The sequence below is a fragment of the Pseudorca crassidens genome, chromosome 2 (genome assembly GCF_039906515.1).
Source record: "Pseudorca crassidens isolate mPseCra1 chromosome 2, mPseCra1.hap1, whole genome shotgun sequence".
Taxonomy (NCBI): domain Eukaryota; kingdom Metazoa; phylum Chordata; class Mammalia; order Artiodactyla; family Delphinidae; genus Pseudorca; species Pseudorca crassidens.
In genome coordinates this window covers 138,056,102-138,080,655 of record NC_090297.1, presented here as the reverse complement: position 1 = coordinate 138,080,655, position 24,554 = coordinate 138,056,102, and the positions used below count along the sequence as shown (strand labels likewise).

The window sequence follows — 24,554 nt, the reverse complement described above, 5'->3', positions numbered from 1 at the left end:
CTCCGCAACGGGAGAGGCCACAACAGTGAGAGGCCCACGTACCGCAAAAAGCGAACAAAAAAAATACCATCAGCATAATTACAAGGCTCTATAAACCAGGTAAGATATTTGCAACAAATATGACAGCTAATGTTCTTGATACATAAGGAGTTATTGCAAATCAATCAGAAAAGCCTCAAACAAACAAAAAAAATGGTAAGGGATCATATATCTTTCACAGAAGAATAAATACTACAGACCAATAAGCGTGTAAAAAGGTATACTTTGTACCTTTTCACCAGGAATTGAAAAGGTACAAAGTATAACCATAAAGAGATACTGAAGCTCACTTCTCAAATTGACAAAGGGCATAATAAACAACACTGGGAGACAGTGACAAAATTGGTACATCATCCTAGGAAGCAATCTGACACAGCTTGGTCTAATAATACAACTTTTAGTACTCTACGTTAAAGAATTGGAGACAGGAACGATTTCTTTACAGAAATGTTCATCAAAGTATTATTTATAATAATGATAAGAGGAAAGAACCTGTTATAGTTTTGTGATAAAATAGCCATGAACATTGTGGTTTTTGAAGAAAACCCTCATGACATAATACAAAGTGAAAAAACAAAGTATAAAACATGGTTTAATTATGTTGTGCATTGCAAACATACACAGCAAAAAGACGGGGGGGAATAGACCTGTTAACAGTGATGGGAATGTAAACTGATACAAAGTGGTATGAGGGTTTTTTTTATGCACCAGCATTTTTAAAAATATTCTACAAAAGAAACACGTAATACTTGTAAAATAAAAAGTTACTTTAAAATGTTTCTAAAACTATATTATAATGCCCTTGGCTGCTGCTTAGGAACAATGATACTGAAGGGATATTTTTGTAAAGGAAAAATCATTACTTAAAATCTTAACTTTGGGGGCTTAATGTCCAAGAAGCTATTTATTTGGAATATCCTGAAGAATCATCTTTGCTTTCCAGAATAGTAAAGTTTCCAAAATGCTCTAATAAGACCCACCCACTGGAAATAAAACTCTCAAATGTCAATGAATGAGGGTCCACAACCCAAAGAATACTTAAGTGGCACTTCTCCAAGAAGTCTTTACCATTAAGCAAAATAGACCCTAAGATTCTATTCCCCAAAAGAAAACCACCTCCAACTTATTGCCAGTGATTTGAAGAAATAGCTGATTTTAAATGCAAGCACACTCAAAACCTCCGCACAATATATTAGATACTTTCATATTCAGAAAAGAATCAAAGGAAGAATATTATGAACAAAATGCAAAACCCCTGTTTATTTCTCTGTACTGTCATAAACCGGAATCATGATAACCTGGGGGATTTATACTGTTACTACTGAGAGCTAATATGTATCGAGTCCTTAATATGTGTCAGGCACATAATAAAGCATTTTATATTTATTCCATCATTCAATCCTCGACATAATCTTGTGAGATAGGTTCTATTCTTATCCTCATTTTACAGAGAAGGAAGCTGTGGCTCCCAGACATTCTATAACTTGCCAAAAGTCACAAAGCTGGTAAGCAGCAGAGCCTAGATTTGAAACAAGACAGTCTGTTTCTAGAACTTGCACTGTTAACCCATTTGCTCTACTGCCTCAGAATCTATGGAATAGGTAAAAGTGTATTGTGCCTTTCTTTTTTGTCTCCTACCCAGGATCTATCTAATCCTCAGGATTAGAATCCAGAACTTTCTAATCTATGGCTATAAATCACTATCTTTTAGAATCAAAGATGCTACCATAGGGCTTCCCTGGTGGTGCAGTGGTTGAGAGTCCGCCTGCCGATGCAGGGGACACGGGTTCGTGCCCCGGTCCAGGAAGATCCCACATGCCGCGGAGCGGCTGGGCCTGTGAGCCATGGCCTGTGCTCCGCAACAGGAGAGGCCACAGCAGTGAGAGGCCCACGTACCGCAAAAAAAAAAAAAAAAAAAAAAAAAGGATGCTACCATAGTTGCTAGGCTAATTCCTTTAAAGAAAAGTATGGCTCAATAGATTCATGCATTGTCTTTCATTTTCCCTGCATTGGTTTTATATATAATTTCTCTTCCTTGTTTAGGGTTGCAGCTAGAAGACAATAAAACGAGTAATGGAGCCCTTATATGAGGAATACCTAGCCAATCGTGGAACAATAGTAAAACCTTATTACTGGCTGAGATTCTCTCTCGATTGCTCTAATTGTCCTTACCATATTCGGACAGGTGAAGAAGCAAGAGTTCCCTACACAGAATTTTGTCAGATTTTTGGATTCCCTTATGGACCAACATATCCTCAAACAAAACACCTCACATTCTATGAACTAAAAACTTCTTCTGGAAGCCTGGTGCAAAAGGGCCATGCTAGCAGTTGCACTGGGAATGATACCCATCCGGAATCAATGTTATTTGAGATGAATGGTTACTTTGACTCCGCCATACACAATAACGATGGCATCAGGCATATCATTCTGTATTCCAGCAACTCCCCTTGCAATGAAGCTAACCATTGCTGCATCAGCAAAATGTACAATTTCCTGGTAATGTATCCAGACGTCACTCTTAGTATTTACTTTTCTCAGCTCTATCATACCGAGGCTGAATTTCCTGCCTCGGCGTGGAACCGTGAAGCTCTCCGGAGCCTGGCCAGTTTATGGCCACAGGTCACTTTGAGCCCAATAAGTGGTGGGATTTGGCATTCTCTCCTCAACAACTTTGTGAGTGGTATGTCTGGAGCGACTGTTTTCCAGCCCATTTTAACCGGGAGAGCACTGGCAGACAGGCACAATGCATATGAAATCAATGCCATAACAGGGGTGAAACCCTATTTCACCGATATTCTTCCCCAGGCAAAAGAGAATCAGAACATAAGAGCTCAGGCAGCTTTAGAGGGCTACCACTTAAACAACGTCTTTCCCAGACAGTCTTTTCAAGTGACAAGTGGACAACTGCAACCCAATCTGACCCTAGACCCCAGGGTTCCTGTCATTTTTGTACTGGTGCCTTTCAGAAACCTACCACCAATCCATGTAGGACAAAACCTACATAATAAACCCAGGAATATCGTAAAGCACTTAAATATGCCTCAAATATCATTCCAGGAAAACAATGATCTCAGAATGCCTCCCGTTGTAATGCCAGTGGAGAGAGTAGAAATCACCGAACAGTTTGCTAGTAGCAAAGAGGCAGATAAAAAGAAGAAGAAGAAAGGGAAAAATTAAAATTGGCATTCCTACAACAAGAGACCAAACTACTACCAGAGGACTTGATTAGATAGGCAACAGAAATCTGGGAACTTTCTCTCTTAGGTCTGATCCAAGATGGAGATAAACTGATACACTAAAAGCAAAACCTGAATTATTTATTATCTCAACTATTATAAAGCAACACTGTTTTTAACATAATCCACAATGTTTCCGTAAGCAACTTGATCTCTCTCCTGTATTTTAAAAGTGACGGTATCAAAATGGAGCCATTAGTAACTTGCTAATATTCTGATGTGGATAAGAAAATGTCATTACTCTACACTACCCACATCACCTTTCGACCAAAGAAGCCCATGGACTAAATAGCTTCCTAAATTGGTTTTGGTATAAAAATTTACTGCAAAATTGGAAAACAGCCTGAGTTACTGACATTAAGTGCTGCCTGCAAAGGCAAATCAGTGATTTTCCATTAATTGTTAACCGTGGACAGATTTTAGGCAGCTCTTTTTTTTTTTTTTTTCTAAAATGGTTCAAAATAGTTTGTGTGGAGAAAAGCTCTTTTTGCTAATTGATTAGATATAGCTGCCAAAATTGATTTTTGAAACCAGCCACCTGCTCAGTTTGATCTTTCCCTCTTGAGCAGATAATAGAGGCAGGATAATACATGAAAGTCTCCAAAACGCCTTCCATCACACACCACATAAAAATCCAAGCCACTTTTACTGGCCTTTAAGGTTCCTCCTCTACCTTCCTGTTGCTCTGTCTTACCAGCAGGAGTGTAGGTTCCTGTAGATCAAGCACTGTCTCTCTCTCCTCTTTGGTTTTCCCTTAGGGTCTGGCACAGTAGCCAGGCAAAACGTGGGTAGCAAGACTGTGAATCTACAGCTCAATAACTTTACCAATCGCCACTCCCCAACATTCCTTTTCCATTCCAGCCAAGTGCCTGCTTAATCATACTGCAATGAACATCTTTTTTTGTTAGGATCCATTCCCCCCTTTTCTGATATAGCTTCCCAATGCATAATTTGTTTTACTTCCCTTTTATTCTGACACCTTTCTTTTTTACCAGTGCACATCTATACCGTCTCTTAACATCTTGTTCAAAACACACTTCTAAGAAGTGCTCCTTGACTAACCCTTTGAGCATGTACATTAAAGCACCTTGTTTACGTTTAACTGTTTGCTGCCTCACTCCCCTCTTAGAAATATGTAAAAATGCATTACAAGAAAAATGTGTATTCATCTGTAACTTGCTACTAAATATTTTCTTAATATGTGTAAAAATGAATGCTAAGCTAATAAGATAGTTTTGCCATTAGAAGAAAAAACTTAAAGCGCATAATACTCCATGCAGAAGGAGCAGGAGGCGGAGGAGGGAGAGGTAGAAGTGGGGGCAGGGGAGAAAAGAAAAATGTTGCGCTTCCCTGGTGGTGCAGTAGTTGAGAGTCCGCATGCCGATGCAGGGGACACGGGTTTGTGCCCCGGTCCGGGAAGATCCCACATGCCGCGGAGCGGCTGGGCCCATGAGCCATGGCCGCTGGGCCTGCGCATCTGGGGCCTGTGCTCCGCAACGGGAGAGGCCACAACAGTGAGAGGCCCGCGTACCGCCAAAAAAAAAAAAAAAAGTTTACAATAGAAATTTCTATTGTGATTAAAATAAACACGAATAAAATTTTAAAAGGAATTTCTATTGTTAACCTGAAATTTTTTATAGATTTATTAGAATATAATTATATTGTGGGTATACAGTAATTATTATTTAAAGAGGTACTGTTGAAGTTTATTATTGGATCATGAAATCATGTGTCTACAACTTGGGATGTAGAGTTTTTTTTAAAAAAAGACCCTAAGATGACAAAATCAGGATCTCTGATCATCGTAAAAGTAGACAGATCCAGGTGGGTGACTCAGCTAATAGCGTCAGCAAGTCGGAGGGGCCTGGGGAGCCAGCTCTGAAACTTCTTGCCTTGTGGGCTCCTCAAAAAAAAAAAAAAAAAAAAAAGTACATCCAATTAGATAATATGAGATGTGTCTCCAAAGTGGTCAAAAAGACCACAGTATCATTCAAGATACAAAGGATCCAGATAGAAATATAGTGTGAAATCTATGACGAATTTGTATTTCAAATATATTTCAAATGTAAGCCTGGATATCAGCGGGTGTATAACAAAGGGAGAAATGTTGCCAAAACAATAGGAAAGAAAAGTGCTTTTGACAGTTAAATTTTTGTACTGGTTAGATAAGACTGGGGCTAGGAAGAAGAATGTTACTGATAGATCATGAGTCCAGGCCAATAAAGTCAAGCTTTAGACAAGAGACTGTTAAAAGAGCATAAAGATATATGACCCTAGGCAAGTAGTCTCTATTTCCTCACCTGTAAAACAAGAGATATGAGCTACCTCATCTTTAAGGTTCCCTTGAGCTCTTTTGCTCTAAGATGACACATATCAAAGCAATAGTTCCATGGAGTGAGCTCTTACGTCGCAAGGATCAGGTCTTTCTGCTCACCATGCAACGGATTCTTGTTTGTGTCAAGCTGGCCCAGGGATTTAGGGAAGAGTAGAAATTGGAATGCTCCACCTTTCCTCAGCAAACTGGCAATGGTGATAGCAAAGAATTATAACTGCCACCACATATATGGTAATTCCAATAAGGAAAATACAAGCCAATAAATTAAAGGAGCTAGTGGTGTGCTGATATAAAAAAGGCAGGGGAGTAGGTCCCAAGAAACTGATGAGAGTCTGGGGGAGGGGAACATTTCCTTGGTGAATCAAACACGGTGCAGGGTTTGGGTCTCACCGTTGAAGGCTCCACCACATACTTAGTCATTATAGAGAAAATGGATTTATAAATCACAGGCAGACCAGATTAACAAAACTCCCAAGATTTACATATAAAAGCAGAAAGCTAATTGATTTCCAGTGAGACTTACAACTGGATATGAAACCAGATGTTCAAGTTGTCCAGCCTATACAGTCTCTCCATGTAGATAAGCTACATGAAAAGCCAAACTATAATAAGAGGGCTGCTCTGTGGATTAGAGGAGTTCATAATGTGATTCTAATGTTTAGTGCTGTCAGACTCTGTTTACCAGGGACAGACATCTGCCACTTGGAATGAAATGATGAGATACGCACAAGGGCACCTGCCCCCTGGACAGTGTTTAGGTGGGCCAAGGTTGTGAGAAAAAACATAAACCTCTATAACCATTTCCTATCATGACTAGTATTGATTTTCTATAGATGTTAATATTTCATCAAGCTACAATCTAATCCTGGTAGCCTGGGAGCAAATCTTATCTCTTTAAAATGATATTAGGTATCTTTTCTTGATTCATAGTGCATGCAATCCAAAAAGTTTAACTCCCACAATGGAATGTTATTTATCTTGTTTCCAAGGGTTTTAAGGAAAGCCAAATGGTAACCTATACTAATTAAAAATAATATTATTACTACTTAACATTTAGTGAGAGCTATAGGTCAGGCATTTTTCTAAGTACTTAAATTATTAACTCATTTAATCCTCCCAATAATTCTATGAAGTAGTTATTATTATAGTACCTATTTTACAAATAAGGAAAACTTAAGTAATTGCTCAAATAGTAAAGGTGATCTGAGAGTCAAATCTAGGAGGTCTAGCTCCAGAACCCATGCTCTTAATCACAATGCTTTAATGCCTCTCAAGATAATAATAATGTGGACTCACTATAAAGGCTGGAAAAATCAATATCTATTTAGTACCAGTCCTGTGGCTTTTCTGTGATCCTGCTCAAACTAGTGTACCAATGGGCATCCTCTAGACTCTGGCAGCTAGGTAGGCTGAGTGGGCTGGGGTGGAGAACTTAAGTAGGTTCTAGACCCCAGAGTTTTGGTACTTTCCCCATGCCCATTCCTTGTTACCCAGGACCTCAAAACAAACATAAGTCCTGAGATTGCCTTACCTTGGATGTCCTTGACTCTCAGGGATATACCAAATCAGAGGCCTTAGGCTTGGGAACATTGCTTTATTACCCTATTTAAATAATTAAGTAGAACTGGTTCCTTAAAAAACAAAAACAAAAAAATGATCCAGCAATTCCACTTCTGGGTATAAACCCAAAAGAATTGAAAATTGGGTCTCAGAAAAATATATGTACACACATATTCAAAGCAGCAATATTCACATTAGTCAAAAGGTGGAAGTAACCCAACTGTCCACTGGTGGATGAATGGGTAAAGTGTGGCATATTCATACAATGTAATATTATTCAGCCTTAAAAAGGAAGGAAATTCTGACACATGCTACAACGTAGATGAATCTTGAGGACATCAAGCCAAGTGAAATAAGCCAGTCACAAAAAGACAAATGCTGTATTATTCCACTCACATAGGGTACCTAGAGTCATCAAATTTATCATCTCAGAAAGTAAAATGGTGGTTGCCAGGGGCTGGGGCGAGGGTGGAATGAAGAATTAGTGTTTAATGGATACAGAGTCTCAGTATTGCAAGACAAAAAGAGGTCTGGAGATGGATGGTGGTGATGGTTGTACAACAATGGGATGTACTTAATACTACTTAACTGTATACTTTAAAATGGTTAAGATAGTAAATTGTATGTTATGTGTATTTTGCCACAATTTTAAAAAAATTAAGTGGAATTACTAACTGACACCTACTGATCTCTCCATACACACACACACACACACACAAAAAGGTCATCTTTTGTGGCGGACTAAACATTAGGTAACAAGCTCTATGTCTAGTCTCAAAATACTGAGATAAGGTGTGGAAGGCTCACAGGAATATCTGAAAACCAAATATATTTTTTAAAAATCGTTATAAGTTTTTTAAAGCTCACAATTTATAGTTTATTTCAAGCTATTGTGTGCGTTTATTTAGACTCTCAGTACTTAGCTATACCCTTATTTTTAGCAAAAGGTAAGTAGTAGAATTGGGAATTAAGAGACTTACTGAAAGTAGACATAATTCCCATACGAATCTGCCACTTGCTAGTTGAGCATCATTGGCTGAGTTACACAACCTCCCTGAGCCTTAGTTTCCTCATCCGTAATATGGGAACACTAATTCCTAGGCCCTAGATTAAATAAAATAAGTAAAGAGCTTATTTACCAAGTGTCTAGAACACAGTAAACACTCATTAAGTGGTTGTTATTATTCATAAAATATTAACAGAATAAGGATAGACAGTAGAAAGGGATAGAAAATGTAGGATCTTTCAAATTTTATCAACCCTATAAGTCTGAGATAGCTACTTTCTATAGGAAGTAAAGATATGTTACTAGAACTCGTGATAATCAGGTTGGGGGGAAGAAGAAAAATATGTTGATTTTAATATTTTGCTTAGTTAATAGTAGCAATGAGAAAAGCAATATGTCTGTGATCATGGAAGATATTAAAATAATTGTACGAAATATTTTGTGGAACTTCTTGCCAATAAATTGGCAATCTAGATGAAATGCATGATTTACTAAGAAAAACATAAATTCTAAAATTGACTCAAAAGGAGAAAAAAAACCAAACAAGTCAATAACCACAGAATATAAAGATGATCAAAGATCTACCTCTAAAAATCTGAGCAAGCCCAGATAATTTTGTAAGCACATTCTAAAACTTTCAAAGAAAAAACCGCATGGTAATTTTCTATTATTCAAACTATTCCAGAGCATAGAAAAAATGATGAAATCTTCCCAATTCATCTTACAAAGTTAGACTAATCCTAATATCAAAACTGGATAAAGATAGCACAAAGAAATGAAACTGTGGACCAATCTTATACATATAGATTCTGAAATCGTGTAAACAAAATATAAACTAACCAAATCTAAGAAGTAATTAAAATAGTCAAATAGAGTTTATTCAAGAAATGTAGGAATGACTTAATGCAGAAAAAATATAATTCATCACATTCACAAATTAAAAGATCCAAATCTATAAGATTTTAGCATTAGATTCCCCAAAAAAGCATTTGATAAGTTCAGCATTCCTAAAAATCATAAAGAAATAGGAAATAAAAACTGGTAAAATAACAAAGACATTTCCATTAAAATAGAAACAAAGAAGAGAAGCCTACTATCCAATTTTTCAACACTGTTTTTGAGCATCTAGCTAATGCAACAAGATAAGAAAAATAAATAAATGTAATATAAATATTGGAAAAGATGTAAATTAACATTACTTCAAATACTATGATTTATATTGTGACAATACATGTAGCTTTAAAACAACAGTTAGCATTAATAAGAGATCCCAGGAATGGGAAAGAATATAGAATAAGTAAATTTTTAAACCCATAGCTTTCCTTTATATTATCATAAACAGGTAAAAAAATTTTTAAATAGAAAGATTCCCATTCACAAGGATGTTTAAAAAACAAGGTTTATTCTTTGATTGAGCTCTAAACTTTTTTCCTGAGATAAAAGTACAGATTTAAAATTTTTTTTTAATCTTTGAAGAATAAAGGTCCTATCATAAAATAGTTCACCCTATCTGCTCTACCTCAGTGTGTAATCATGAAGTTATGTAAAGCTAAAATTAATCACAAAGAAAACCCCAAAGATTTGAAGGTTAGTGTATCAACACTGAACCAGTTCATTTGGATATTAAGTACAAGCATTAAACCATAGCATAGTCTATGGATAACATGCATTTTTATATTGTAATAATTATGTTGCTAGAGAACAGTGGTATTAAATTATCATTACCAGAACTGAAAATTGTTTATTTTATATTTATAATACTTTTGACATGTTTGATTGAGTTCACTTCCACTTCAAATAATAAAAACAATAGTGCACAGGATTCAATGTTTTGGTTTGTTAATTAATAAATATTGACAAATTTGGGGAAAAGAGCACATAGTAGGTAAAGTACTTGGTTTAAAATATCTGAAAAAAGAGATCTATTACAGGATAGTTTCATTAAAATCCTTTCTAGGGCTTCCCTGGTGGCGCAGTGGTTGAGAGTCCGCATGCCGATTCAGGAGACACGGGTTCATGCCCCGGTCCGGGAAGATCCCACATTCCGCGGAGCAGCTAGGCCCGTGAGCCATGGCCGCTGAGCCTGCGCGTCCGGAGCCTGTGCTCCACAACGGGAGAGGCCACAACAGTGAGAGGCCCGCGTACCGCAAAAAAAAAAAAAAAAAAAATCCTTTCTAACTAAGAAGATCCTTCACTCTTTGCATCATCACAGAAAATCAGAAAGAGGTACATATTACCATTGCAGCATTAACCTTGAGAAAATTCAGATTCTGCATTACTTTAGTAACCAAACCAGGTTACTTGCACAATAAATAAAATGTCTTAAAACCATATGGATCCTTTATTTCAGGGATAAGCACTCATTTGAAAAATTAAAATAGGAAAAATAATACTACTTAAAATGAGTTAAGTGCCATGATCAACATAAAAATTTGGAATTTGCAAGAAAGTAGAAGAATGTATATTTTCTAATTAAAAGATTAATAAGGACTGCTTTCTTCACACACACACACACACACACACAGAAATTTCCCTAAAGGTTTATATAGAGTTAACTATTAGCTAATGAGGGTAGGGAGACAATTAATGTATCCATTAAAAAAAGCTCTATCTCTAAATATGATTCCAAAATTAACTTGTCAGGTTAATTCATTGGATGGAAAGGTGTTGAGTACCCACTGGGCACTAGGTACTTACCACTGTGAGACAATAAAAAATACTGCATTGGAAAAGGACATTTTTAACATGATTACATCTCAAACGTAATATGCTTTATGTGGCTAAGAAGTAATTAATTATATTTAACACATTCAACATACAGAGCAAAATTCTGAGCAATCAAAACAATTATACACTTGAACAACTGATTTTTAAAATTCCACTCACTATTCCCTTAAGTTGATTTCTACTCTGGTGCTCTTTCCCAGTTCTAAAAAAAGAGAATAAAGAAATTTCCTAAATACGCCCTAATACAAAAGAACAGAAATGTAAGAGAAGGGATGTATTAGCTCTTGAATCCTTGTTTCCATTTGTTCTCAAATGTGCTTCTAATGTTCAATTTTCTCTTCAAAGAAAATCTTGATTTAGAAGAACAAAAAGTACAATCATCTTTAGCATTTAAACAAGTATATTGTTTAGCTCTTACTAGAGTTAGCAAAAGACTGAAACTGAGAAAAAAATATTATAACAAATCTTTATTCTAAGTTATATAATGCCATTCACCATAGTAATGATCTGATACTTTGGTATACGACTTTTTAAAATAAATATTACCAACAGGTAGAAAATTTTCCTTTGCTGTCTTAAGACAGCCCTTGGGGGAGTTTTTAGCAGCGTGTTTGCTCGTAACTTGAGTGTTGACTTAAATAAATGTCACTTCTGTCACTTAAATGATATTCTTATAGAAGGGTAATTTAATTGAGAAAAGAAAAATGCCATACTGCTTCTTCCTCCCAAGAAAAAAGGATGCATTCCATTCCTGAAGGGTCTCTAGCTATCTACCTATCTATCTATGTATACATATATACATATTGATATAGATACAGATACATATACACATATGTATGTATATATGCCCAACAAAGGTTGACTTTGAGATCTCTCTTCCTCTTCTTTCTGATTCATTATTCTCAGTGTGACCCTCAAGCTGTACTGCCTATCACATTTATTCATTCATCAATGAATAATTGAGTACCTGAATGTATTGAGTACCTTCTGCATGCTTAGCTTTATGTCAGATGTAAAGGAAGATACAATATATACGTATAACTGAATCACTGCTGTACACCAGAAACTAACACAACATTGTAAATCAACTATACTTCAATTTAAAAAAAAAAAGAAAAGAAATATAAGACAGTCTCTGCCCTCTAGAATCTATCTCTTCCAGCCGCAAGATAAAACACAATATATTATTAAGTAATTTATAAGACTAGTGCCAAAATCAGTGGTACAGATAATATGCAATTTATATTTATGCAGAATTTTAGAGTTTCAAACACTTTCTTGTATTTAATCCTCAGAACAATCTTGTTAAGTACACATTATTAGCCCCACTTTTGCAGTGAGGAACATGACGTTCAGAATTTTAAGTGGTGTGCCTCAGTCAATAGATTATGAGTGGAAGGAAGAGTCAAGACACGAGCCAGGGTTTTCTGATTCTAAGCCCAGTTCTCTTTTCAATTACAGCACAGGAAACCAAGGACTGAGGTACTTAGGGCAGCAGCCAGCCTTCTGCTAGACGTGAAATTAAACTGAACCTGACAAACGTCCAAATTAATTTTATTCTGCAGATATTTGTATTTCAGTGTTACACACACAATCCAACTACCATTTCCTCAGTTTTAATGCTTTTTACCTGCTCAATAAGAGCTTTGCTCTCATAAATGGAGATGTCAAATACAATAAAAATCTGGCCTAGTGGGATCGTATAAATCTTAGACCATAAAAATAAATCTTAAAGGTCTGGTTTCAACTAATCCTTACACATTTTGTTTCCCCTCAGCGCCAGAGAGTGTAACTCGCCCCTACCCTTTTCTACCATTCCTGCTCCAAACAACCACCTATTTTAAGATGTCAATGACTGACCCTACCCCAAATTCCACAGGTTCACCCCAGTCTTACCACCGGACCCCAGCCCCTACCCAGACACCTCCCCCTCCTTCCCAATGGTTACGATACCTAATTCGAGTTCTGCAGGTGCAGCCGCTATGCTGTTACACAGCACTGACAAAAGATATGACCTTTCGATTCCGTCCTTGGGGACCTCCCGCTGGCCGCGCAGCGTAGGTCCAACCCCGAGAAAGGGGCTCCCGGCTCGGGAACGAAGCCACGGGCAGCACACAGTCCGAAGCGATGCCTCTGACAACTAGAACGATGCTGGGCGGCTGGGCGTGCATCACTCCGCCTCATACTCCTGCCAACTGCAGGGGACTTGGTCCGGCAACCAGTCCATCCCACCTCACAGGTAAGTCCGTGCCAGCCGGGCCTTACGCAGGACCCTGATGACAGGTCCTTGACGGCGACGGCTGAAGCAAAGCCAAGGCCTCCCGCCCCCAGTGCCCATCGCAGCCAACCTAAGACCCCCTAGACTGGACCGCAGAGAAGCGTTTCTATGGAAACCCCCTAGTGATCACGTGACGCACTAGGAGGACCAATCGCCTTTTACCTCTGCCCGCCGCACCGCTTTCCGCCCTCCCTCCTGCCCCGCCCCCTCCCGCCCCCGCCTCCTTCGCCCCGCCCCGCCCCTTTCTTGCAGAGAGGCCGCACCTGCGCACTGCGTCCAGCGCGCTCCCTCCCTGGTACGCTCCCCTTGGAGGAGAGCAGGGGCGGCGTAGGAGGCTCAAGAAGAGCGTGAGCCTGAGGAGGAAGGAGCTCGGCCAGCGCGCAGGCCCAGAACCACCCGAGCCGCGACTGCCCGCGACGCCTCTGAGCGGAAGAGGGAAGTGAAGGCGCCAGTCTGTGGGTTCCAGCTGGGCTGGGCTTGCTAAGGTAGAGACAGCACCGAGAGGAGGCCTTGGCCACCGATCCGGATCGGGATGTCGAAGAACACGGTGTCGTCGGCCCGGTTCCGGAAGGTGGACGTGGATGAGTATGACGAGAACAAGTTCGTGGACGAGGAAGACGGGGGCGACGGGCAGGCCGGGCCCGACGAGGGCGAGGTGGACTCCTGCCTGCGGCAATATCCTTCTGTTCGCCGGCCTCCCCACCCCACCCGACCCAGCCCCTCTTACGGGCCCCGGCTGCGGGCAGGGCGTGAGGGCGGCGGTCCCCGGCCGGGCACCGGGTTTGGAGCTGCCCCTAGCACCCCCGTCTCTTTGGGTCCCCGGTTCTGAGAGGGCAGGGGGCTCTCCCATTTCTACCGAGTTGCCCCGAGACCCCAGGGTCCCGCCCTCGGAAAGTTGCCCTTCCTGGCGCGCCGTCCACGCCCCCGATTCCTCAGGTTGCTCCCGGAGTTCTCGCCTCCCGGGAACCCGCGGTGCAGGCCGCGCCCTCGCGGCGCTGGTGCTGGACAGTCGGGCTGTTGCTGAAGTTGTCCTTCCAGAACCGTATTTACCGGAGTCTCATTATCACCCATGTCTGATTGGGAGGAACGGGCATCTTTCTTCAGTGATGTTCTTTTCATTGTGGTGTAGTTTTGTTTTGGCCCCGTTAGGATAGTTTACTTCATGCTGGGAGAGATGGGGTGGTTTGCAGAATTGAGGCCCCTCTGTCCGTGCCCTTTTTTTTTTTTTTCATAAGAGAAAGGGATTTGGCAAAATATAGATTGCACAGAATTTGTTAACCGGGGGAAAGGTAGTGAGTACAAAACCACCAAAACTGCCCAGAAGGAAGCTGGGAGCCTTTCACCTGTTAAGCAAAGGGCAATAGAAAGAAAACACGGAATGCATGTAGAGAATCCTTGGAAATATTTAAAATAAACCCCAGTGAATAAAATAGAAAGCGAATCATTTGTACAAAACAGAATCATTTTGTAATGCTGGAGTCGTTTCCATTTAGTTAAAATGTGGCTGTCAGTTCCTGGTTGTTGTTTCTGCATATTTAAATATTCATTACTTTGAGGATGCATTTGCATCAGATCTCTTTTAGTAAAATGTAAATGTTGCAATAACCAAAGCTGTAGTTTTAGAGATTCTCAATTGCTGAATTCACTCCTTTCTAATTATTCTTGGATGTATTCATAAGATTAGTAAGCCTTGTTAGACTCTTTCCTCATCAGTGTCCTATTAAATTAAATGGGGAAATGTATGAGTGAAAATATTTGGTAGCAGCCATAGCTGGTCTTAGAAGTACCTAAAATACAGCATTAGACATTTATCAACATACAGATGTTTCTTTGGTTTCCATGACTTTCCCAATCAGCTGTTGCTGTTTTGCATTATTTAAATACTTAAGTGTTTGAGGTCTTATAAATGAGCCAGTCTGCAAAAGGCATGCTTCTCTAGAAATCCATTAAGCCTTGAAAATAACAGCCTACCACCAACCATGGGTTTTTTTGGTCAGACCTTTTTCTTCAGAACATAAGTGGTGAAGATTATTCTGTGTAAAAACATTCTTGGTGATGCATAAATGATGTTTTGTGAGACTTAACTTACTTTAGGTGACATGTGATGACTCTTAAATGGTACTGCTCTATCCATATAGTGAATCTTCTTTTTAATCAATTCATCTTAAAATATAAAGATATTGTCTCTTCTACTCTTGTTACAAGAAGAGACAAGCCCTGTTCAGGCACTACAGATGGAGGAACAAGTGAACTCTGTGGTTTTCCTTTTAGGGGAATGCCTGTGTGTTCTGACGGTCTAATTGGCCTTCTGTTTCTCATACTTGCTAACTCACTGGTGCTTTCTAAGTGAGACTGAATCTACTAGGTGTGGCCTAAGACAGTTTGAATGATATCTATTGAAATATGAGAGAAAATATCCAAAACAGAAAAATTAAGCTGCCACCTAAGTGTCATTGAATTATATCTTCTATAATGCCTCTTTTCATCCATATTGAGAGATTGCTCATGTGTATCATTCAGATTGCTAGAGTAATCTGCCCGTACTTTCTACCAGCATTGCAGTTAATATAGAATATAATTCTAGAGTTTGGTCTTTATTTTTCCACTTAGAATCACATAAAAAGATGTATTTTGGTTGAGGATAGGCTATTTCATTTTGGTGCCTAATAATTCTGATATATATTTTAGAATTTTAAAAAATATCATTCTGGATAGTGTTTGCATATGTGTCTAACTGGAAAATGAAAGGTTATCAAGGTGTTCAGTTACTAATTAGAACAAAGGATGAAACAGTTTTTGCTTTATTTTTTAAAAATTGAGTGTTCTCTTTTGTTTTCAGTATTTTACCTATGATGGACATCCTTGAAACCAACATGTTGAATTTTCCAGTATTGAACATAGCAATCATACTAATTTTTCTTTCTATGCATAATGTCAACTCTTAAGAACCAGTGGTTCCTGGGAGTTACAGCGCTTTCCTGAAGGCTGCCCGTTTTGCTATCCCCTTAACCACCATCACAGGAAACATGACAGCTGCCCTACAGGCAGCTCTGAAAAACCCCCCTATCAACACCAAGAGCCAGGCAGTGAAGGTGAGTCACAGACAACACGCGTTCTCTGCTGATATCTGAGCATTCTTCCCGAAATCCTCTGAAGCGTCACACAATCAACAAATATTTTAACTATTTACTATCTTTGACATAGAAGAGCTTACAATGTAGTTTGATAGGTAGAAAATTTATATATGAAAAAATAGCACTCTAACATTGAGTTGTGACAATCCTGCATGGTAGACACACTAAGTTCAAACATTGGAGAGATCTGTGTGTTTTTAAATTTGCTTAAATTCAGGTTGAATTTAAGCAAAGCCTTGAAGAATAAAACTTTCACAAAATAAAGAGTTTCTACTTGCTTTTTAAAGATTTTTTTTTAATTCTACCATTTTCATAGAATTAAATTCTAATATTTAATTCTGTTAAATATTATAGAAAACTCAGAAATGTGAGGGAATAAAAAAGTAATCATCCATAATCCCACCGCTGACCATAGATAATGATTACTTTTTGGTGTTGCTATATGCTTATAGAGTTTTTCTATGAGTGTTTTTTTTTTTTTAATGAAAATGGAATTTTATAACCATTTTCAACTGCATAGCAGCATACATGAACGTCTTTACTTGGAAATAAGTTTGTTTCTGCAATATCTTTTTTAATGGCTGCATATAGATAATGCTGCAGTTTAGTTATATATAATCTTTTGTCATATATTTAGATAATTGACCTTTTTTTCTGTCATAAACAGTACTGAAATGAACAGTTTTTGGTAAATTCTTAATTGTTTCCTTTGAATAAATTTCTAGAAGTGAATGCCTGCATTTTAGACTGCACATTTTTTTAAGGCTTTGGTACATATGGTATTGGCAAATTGCCCTTCAGAAAAGTTGTGTAATTATATTCCCTGTAGCAGTCTTTCAGTAATTCTTAAGAACCTATTTACTTATTTATTGTTTAAAATGAAGCCCAGAGCATTGACCCCACTGTCCATAGCTATTCATACATCCTAGGAGCCCCAAGAATCTCCTTAGTTGAATACTAGTAAGTAATAACTTAGGTAAATGCATAATAATTATCTAGGCCACATAATCTTTTATAAGGGGAAATATTTCCTTGGTTTTTAAAAGTGAGTAATGTCATTGAAATTTCAGTTTTACCCCCTTCTGCTTTTATATGGGTGGTTTTTTATCATAGCTTTGGATGGGAGGTTATAGCTCTGGGTGCAAGGATATTTTTCTAAATAGGCTAATTGCATAGTCTTTAAGCTGAAGATAACAACAGGTGGTAGAAACATACTGTAAAATCTGACCAGTTGGAATGCTGAAGGTATCACTTTGTGTTGAATAGAAAGAGAAACGTTGAAAGGGGAAATGAAGTGTTCCCTGTGCTTGGCTTGAAGGGTAAAAAAATAACTTTGCTGTTGGAGCAGCCTTTTATCAAAGAAAAAAGATCATTATGAATGAAGATCACTATATCATATCTACAGTCAAGTGACTATAGATATGAAACAAAATAAGTTTTAAAAACTTAAATTTTTGTTTATTAATAACTTATTTCTGAAGGATGGTTGATGGTAGAACTGCAATTTAGTTTCCTCTTTTTTTGTTTTGTATTTTTTTTTAAGATCAAGAAGTGAAATATATTGATTTAATAAATTGATAACTTATCACATCTGTCTGTAAGCAAATCCTTTCGGCTCTACCCTCAAATATATCAAGCATCTGTCCACTTCTGACCACCTCCACTGCTACCATGCTAGCCAAAACCGGCCTGTCTTATTGCAGTAACTTCCAGACTGGTCTCCCTGCTTCTGCATCTGCCTTGTCTCCTGCTCTCCCCGCCCTCCTCCAACCCCACTGCCCCCGGCTTATTCTCAACATGGCAGCCAACTGGTCATGTTAAAGTGTAAGTCAGATTATATCCCTGTTCTTCTCAGAACCTCCCAGCATCTTCTCATCTCTCCGACAGGAAGCCAAAGTCCTCACAAGGGCCTGCAGGGCTTACGTGCTCTGTCTTCCCACTACCTATCTGACTTCCTGTCCTCCACTCTGCTCCAGCCACCTTGGGTCTTCTTGCTCTTCCTTGAACACACCGAACACACACTAACAGCAGTTATCCTTTTCTCTGTCTGAAATACTTTCCTCAAGTACGCCACAATTTCCTCTTTCCTTCAGGTCTTTACTCAAATGTCACATTCTCAGTGTGGCCTTTCTAAAACTGTAACCCCACACACAAAAATGAGTCTAAATGATGTTACTTATTTACCCTCAGGATCGAGCAGGCAGCATTGTCTTGAAGGTGCTCATCTCTTTTAAAGCTAATGATATTGAAAAGGCAGTTCAATCCCTGGACAAGAATGGTGTGGATCTCCTAATGAAGTATATTTATAAAGGCTTTGAGAGCCCCTCTGACAATAGCAGTGCTATGTTATTGCAGTGGCATGAAAAGGTAAGTTATGAATTATACACTTATATGACTGATTCCTTTGTAATAGAGAATAACAATGACAGCCTCTCACCTAAATAACTATTTTGACTTTTTGGTTATACATCTTTGCTATTACAAATAAATGCATGAAAATGAAAGTTAGGATTTATGCTTACTAGCCTTGGTCTTAAGAGACGCTGATATGCAACACTTAAGTTTATTCAGTAATGATTATTATTTATTAAACACAATCTTGAACTTCGAACTAAATCAAAACTTTGAAAAGAAAATAAGTAATAAAATCAAGAATTCTTTAACAATGGCCAAAAGGTGGAAACAACACAAGTGCCCATCAACAGATGAACAGATAAACAAAATGTGACACATACATACAATGGAATATTATTTGACCAAAAAAAGGAAGTTCTGATACATGTTACAGCATGCATGAACCATGAAAACATGCAAAGTAAAATATGCCAGACACAAAAGGACAAATACTGTGTGATTCCACTTATATGAAATATCTAGAATAGACAAATTCATAGAGACCAGAAGTAGATTAGAGATTACCAGGGGCTGGGGAGAAGGGAGAATAGAGAGTTATTGCTTAATGGGTACAGAGTTTCTATTTGGAGAGCTGAAAAAGTATTGTAAGTAGATAGCAGTGATGGCTGTACAATATTTTGAATGTAATTAATGCCACTGAATTTTACATTTAAAGATGGCTAATGTGGCAAATTTTATGTTATATTTTACCACAGTTTAAAAAAATGAAATCGGAGGTGGGATCAAGAATTCTTACTTTTTTTTTCTCTTTTCATGCATTTTGTTTTGCAATGTAAGCAGATGCTAGTATACTATCTAACCCCCGCCCCCCAAAAAATAATGGCTAAGGGGAATTTTTAGCTTCAGGTAAAAAGTTGGTAAGGTAATCTTTAATACCCAACTCTTATATTATATTGGTATAGATATAAGCAGTGTAACATTCAAATAGAACCAACCACAGGTAAGGTGTATATTCGCTAACATCTTACAGTTACCAAAACTCAGTTTTTCAGAAGCTATTATCTTGGTATCTGAGTAAAAACACACATGTAAGCTATGAATAGGTAGCAAAACTTGCTGTTTTACCTGGATCAAGTCACTTTATTCCTCATACACTGTCAGATATAAAGAGCTAACATTTATGGATAGGATTATCATACCTCCCAGTTTTCCCAAGACAGCCCCAGTTTATGCCTGTTGTCCCAACATAATTATGAATAGTTCCCTTTTACTCTACAGTGTATCAGTTTGGAGAATAATTGATATAGTCATCCTATTCATGGAATACTTTTTATTCACCAGCTGCTGTACTTTTGGTTTATGTTTCATGTGATCCTTACAACAGCCCTATGAAATATATAAATATCTTTATCATCCTCAATTTACAGATGAAGAGCCAGCATTAAAACCTATCAGCCTAGTTTCAGTATAGTTTCAGGATTATAGCAAACATTGAGCAGTTACTGTATTCTAAGCACTTTATAAATATTAACTCATTTAATCCTCATAAAAATGCTAGGACGGAATGCTTGCTATTCCCCTTTTGTAGACTGGAAAACTGAGGCATGTGTTAAGTCTTCATTTCTTCCTAACAGTCACCAGTTTTTGACAGTCTTACCTCCTACATACTTCTCAGATCATCCACTCAACCATCTCTAACATTTTGTTGCTATAGTTTCCTAAACTGGTCTCTTGGCTACAAGATTTGCCTCCCTCAAATCTGTTCTCCACCCAGTTGCCAGAATGCTGTCTCTAACTTCCAGATCTACCCTTGTGAATCACCTGCAGAATCAACTCCAAGTTCCAGGTCGAGCCTCATCTTCCATGTTGTTCTTCCCCTTATGCTCCATCAGTAAGCATAATAATGTGTTTTCCCTGAACACACCATAATGTTTCACACCTCTATGCCTTTGCTCATGATTTTCTCTCTGCCCCAGTGCCTCTTTACCCTTTATGTCAGTCTGTCACCTACTTATCCATTTAATGTATCGTTTTCTCCAGGAAGCCTTCCCTCACCATTTCACATTCCTCTATGCCCTCAGGTTGGGTATATGCCCCTCCTTGTGCTTTTATAGCACCCAAAGCATAGCTCTGTCATTTCATGTGTTATATTGTATTTAAATGATTTGTTTATATTGTCTGTCTCTTCTCAGTAGACTCGAATGCTGTATTTGTTCACTTTTGTACCCCCAGCGTCTAGCACAGTACCCAGTACACAAAGGTATTCAGTGTTTCCGACTACAAATAAACCAGGGCTTCAGATTCCTAATTCTTAGTCATGACTTCCAATTTTCCAAGGCAAAGTCAAAGTTCCTAAGTTCTTAGCTATTAAATAGTATTTTCTTAACTTGCAAAAAGAAAAATCTGACAAACTGACTAGTCTAAACGGAACTTAAAATGGTTGATCCCAGTTTGAATTTCTTCCTGACACTGCTGAGAGCAGAACGAATGTCCTAAATTTATATTTGAGCACCTGTTTGCGGCAAAAACATCATGCTGCAGATCTTTAAGAACATATTATTATTTGAAAACAACACACTAGAATGTAAACTAGGATCTCACTAGAATGTAAGCACCTGAGGGCAGGAACTCTGAAGGTTTTTTTTTTTTTTAATTACTGTATCCCCATTGCTAAGAACAGTGACTGGCCCATGATAGGTGCTCAAGAAATACTTGTGAAAATTAGTGAATCCAAAATCAATTGCTGCACACATTCTTCCTTTAAGAAAAATATTTTTGGAAGCAACCTAAGGGTCCATCATCAGATGAATGGATAAAGATGATGTGGCACATGTGTACAATGGAATTTTACTCAGCCATAAAAGGAAACGAAATTGAGTTATTTGTAGCAAGGTGGATGGACCTAGAGACTGTCATACAGAGTGAAGTAAGTCAGAAAGAGAAAAACAAATACCGTATGCTAACACATATATATGAAATCTAAAAAAAAAAAAAAGAAGGTTCTGAAGAACCTAGGGGCAGGACAGGAATAAAGACGCAGACATAGAGAATGGACTTGAGGACACAGGGAGGGGGAAGGGGAAGCTGGGACAAAGTGAGAGAGTGGCATGGACATATATACGCTACCAAACATAAAATAGCTAGCTAGTGGGAAGCAGCCGCATAGCACAGGGAGATCAGCTCGGTGCTTTGTGACCACCTAGAGGGGTGGGGTAGGGAGGGTGGGAGGGAGATGCAAGAGGGAGGAGATATGGGGATATATGTATACGTATAGCTGATTCACTTTGTTATACAGCAGAAACTAACCATTGTAAAGCAATTATACTCCAATAAAGATGTTAAAAAAATAAAAGTAGAAAGAAAAATGTTTTGCTTGGTGTGAGAATTGAGCCTTTATGATTCTGCCAACATTGACACTTTGGTTTGTGTTTAGGCACTTGCTGCTGGAGGAGTGGGGTCCATTGTTCGAGTCTTGACTGCAAGGAAAACCGTGTAGGCCGGCGGGAACGGATATCTCCCATGGGGTGGGAGTTGCTGGTACAAAGACCAAAACAACCAAATGCCACCGCTGCCCTTTGGGTAGCATCTGTTTCTCTCAGCTTTGCCTTCTTGTTTCCTTTTCATATCTATAAAGAAGAAAATTACATATCAGTTTTTCTTTAATGAAATTGGGATAAAGTAGAAGAAATGTTTCAACAGGAATGTCTCATTCTCTCAAAATGATTTCAGTGATGTGTATACCAGTCTGTACATAGAGTAATTTACATTCAAGTTTAATTGTGCAATTGTTAACCCCTATTGGCTGGTGTGGGGGGTTTTTTTGTTGTTTGGTTTTTGGGAGCTGTTTTTTGGTTTTGTTTTTGACTAATAGTGAGAAATTTAATCAGAATATGAGGCCGGTTTCCTAACTCATTGCTAGCCAGGAAATGATCTTTATAAAAAATTTTTGAGAGACTGGCAGCTATTAACATTGCAAAACTGGACTATACCCTTATTTAAACAAAATGTGTTTCTGGAACAAGTGGTGGCTGAACACCACAACCACGTTCCAACTCTGTTTCTGCTTGCCTCCAGATTCTGTGAGTTTAAGTACGCTTCTTCCTCTCAGCATCCAGCAGTCGTGGCCTCTTGATTTCTTTGTGGTCACCCAGGGTACAGAGCAAGGAATCTTGCTCTACACGACTGTATCTGTAAAATGCCAGACCCTGTTTGGCATGAGCATACAATTTTTTTTCTAATAATATGGCCCTATTTGGGGAAACTACTCCAAATCAGGAAGGATGTGGAAACTATGATGTAGTTGAAACTCTGGGCAGCCTCTGAATGAAATGCTATTTTCTTTAGAATTATAGTAGCTGCCTTCGACATTATGAGGTATATAACTAGTATTTAATATGTCCTATAAATGTCTTCAGTGTTTTTCAGGGTAATTATTGGGATCTCAAAAGATTTGGTTAGGATCCAGACACATACACATTCTGTATTTTAGCTCAATGTTTTTTTTAAAAAAAGAAAATGCCACACATCAAAAAGTATTCACTTTGTTGGACAGACCAAATTGGTTCTCAAAAAATGACCGGTGCTTATGTAAAAATAATTATTCGGTAGCTCTAAAACAAATCACCTGAATGCTTATGACCATGAGGGAAATCAGACTGTATCTAGTATTTACATTAGACACCAGTGTCATAATCACTGACTTGTGTGGAAACTGGTGCAGAAATTCTGTAAACTCTTTGCTGTTTTTGATACCTGCTTTTTGTTCTGTTTTGTAAAAATGATAAACTTCAGAAAATAAAATGTCAGTGTTGAATAATTTATTTTTCTCTTACTTTAAAACTTATGAATGCATAGTTAATGAAGAGGAAAGAGTTCCTGTTTTACCACCAGGTTATTATACTCTTTGACAACTAATTTTGTGTAGAAGGTTTATAAAACTACTTTATTCAAACATAAGGTAGTAGAGAAGAGGAGAGAGTCATTAATAAATATTAATAATGAAGCCTCTGCAGTGATTCCGTAGCCCTCTGGATGTCCGCTGAACACCTGTAGTGTCACTGCTCAGAGACCTAGACTAGATTGTGCAGATGAGTCCAGCAGCTGCAGTCGTTTATTCCCAGCTTCTGAACTCTTTCTTACACCTCACATCTACTGTCCTTACCTACTCAAGGCAACCTCCGATTGCCTTCCCACTGCACCTGGCTAGATTCCCACTTTAAAGCTTTAGAAACTTGCAGGCAATTCAGAGGGCTATGAGTAAGAAAAGCTAAGCTATAGGTATTAGAGGTGGTCAAATAGGTATAACATAACCACATACAAACTTTAAAATGAAAACAGAAGTGATATTGTAGTACTTTTTCATAAAATTCGTCTTAACATCACTTTCATGACTATAGTGTTGGGGAAAATTCCGGAATTCCATATTTTATAGTCACAGGAATGGGTGTATTCGAAATTTGCCAACAGCTTTACTCAACGGAGATAATTAAAATATGTAACAGAACAGCACAGGGGCTGAGTCAGAACGGACACCAGCTGGAAACAAGTGGCTCAACTGATGCATCTCGGCTAAATGTCAGCCCAGGTGATACTAACTGTGACACCGCACCCGTCGTGGTGGAGAGAGGGGGTATAGTCGGCATGAATTGTGGAAAACAGATGTAAATGCTAAGGGACACTCTGGACACCCATTCCCTTCTACTTGAATCTCAGTGGTTTGTTTTTGCCACTTTTAAAGGGGAAAAAATGGCACACGTACCCTTTGTTGGTCATTCAATAACAGTACCGTTTAGGTAACTGTTATCGAATGTCATACTTGATACTTGATAGTAAGTTTGATGATGTGTTACAGCATTCCGTCAACACACAGGTGAAATTCATC

The 24,554-nt window shown here is 38.3% G+C and overlaps 3 protein-coding genes across 4 annotated transcripts in view; 2 read left to right on the top strand and 1 right to left on the bottom strand.

Moving 5' to 3' along the window:
• The window catches only part of RGL1 (ral guanine nucleotide dissociation stimulator like 1), a 279,015-nt gene extending 265,696 nt beyond the window's left edge, over positions 1 to 13,319 (bottom strand). The window contains exon 1 of one of the 2 annotated variants that reach the window (XM_067728889.1): positions 12,860 to 13,319. The gene's annotated coding sequence lies outside the window, so the exon portion shown is untranslated. The remainder of the gene's footprint in view (positions 1 to 12,859) is intronic. The other variant, XM_067728886.1, reaches the window with a different exon arrangement.
• APOBEC4 (apolipoprotein B mRNA editing enzyme catalytic polypeptide like 4) lies at positions 2,113 to 3,219 on the top strand. Its single transcript, XM_067714589.1, has one exon. The coding sequence runs from the start codon at positions 2,113 to 2,115 to the stop codon at positions 3,217 to 3,219; it is 1,107 nt and encodes a 368-aa protein (XP_067570690.1).
• A 153-nt stretch (positions 13,320 to 13,472) lies between the features above and the next one.
• Positions 13,473 to 23,489, top strand: ARPC5 (actin related protein 2/3 complex subunit 5). Its single transcript, XM_067728885.1, has 4 exons — positions 13,473 to 13,860; positions 16,205 to 16,276; positions 18,509 to 18,685; positions 22,107 to 23,489. Exons 1-4 carry the CDS (start codon positions 13,717 to 13,719, stop codon positions 22,167 to 22,169), a joined length of 456 nt encoding a protein of 151 aa, XP_067584986.1. The 5' UTR covers positions 13,473 to 13,716; the 3' UTR covers positions 22,170 to 23,489.
• The last annotated feature ends 1,065 nt before the right edge of the window (positions 23,490 to 24,554 follow it).

Coding starts and splice junctions, on each gene's coding strand:
- ARPC5 (XM_067728885.1), top strand. CDS start 13,717: ATGTCGAAGAACACGGTGTCGTCGGCCCGGTTCCGGAAGGTGGACGTG. Junction 13,861..16,204: donor TGGACTCCTGCCTGCGGCAA/TATCCTTCTGTT, acceptor ACCACCATCACA/GGAAACATGACAGCTGCCCT. Junction 16,277..18,508: donor CCAAGAGCCAGGCAGTGAAG/GTGAGTCACAGA, acceptor ATTTACCCTCAG/GATCGAGCAGGCAGCATTGT.
- APOBEC4 (XM_067714589.1), top strand. CDS start 2,113: ATGGAGCCCTTATATGAGGAATACCTAGCCAATCGTGGAACAATAGTA.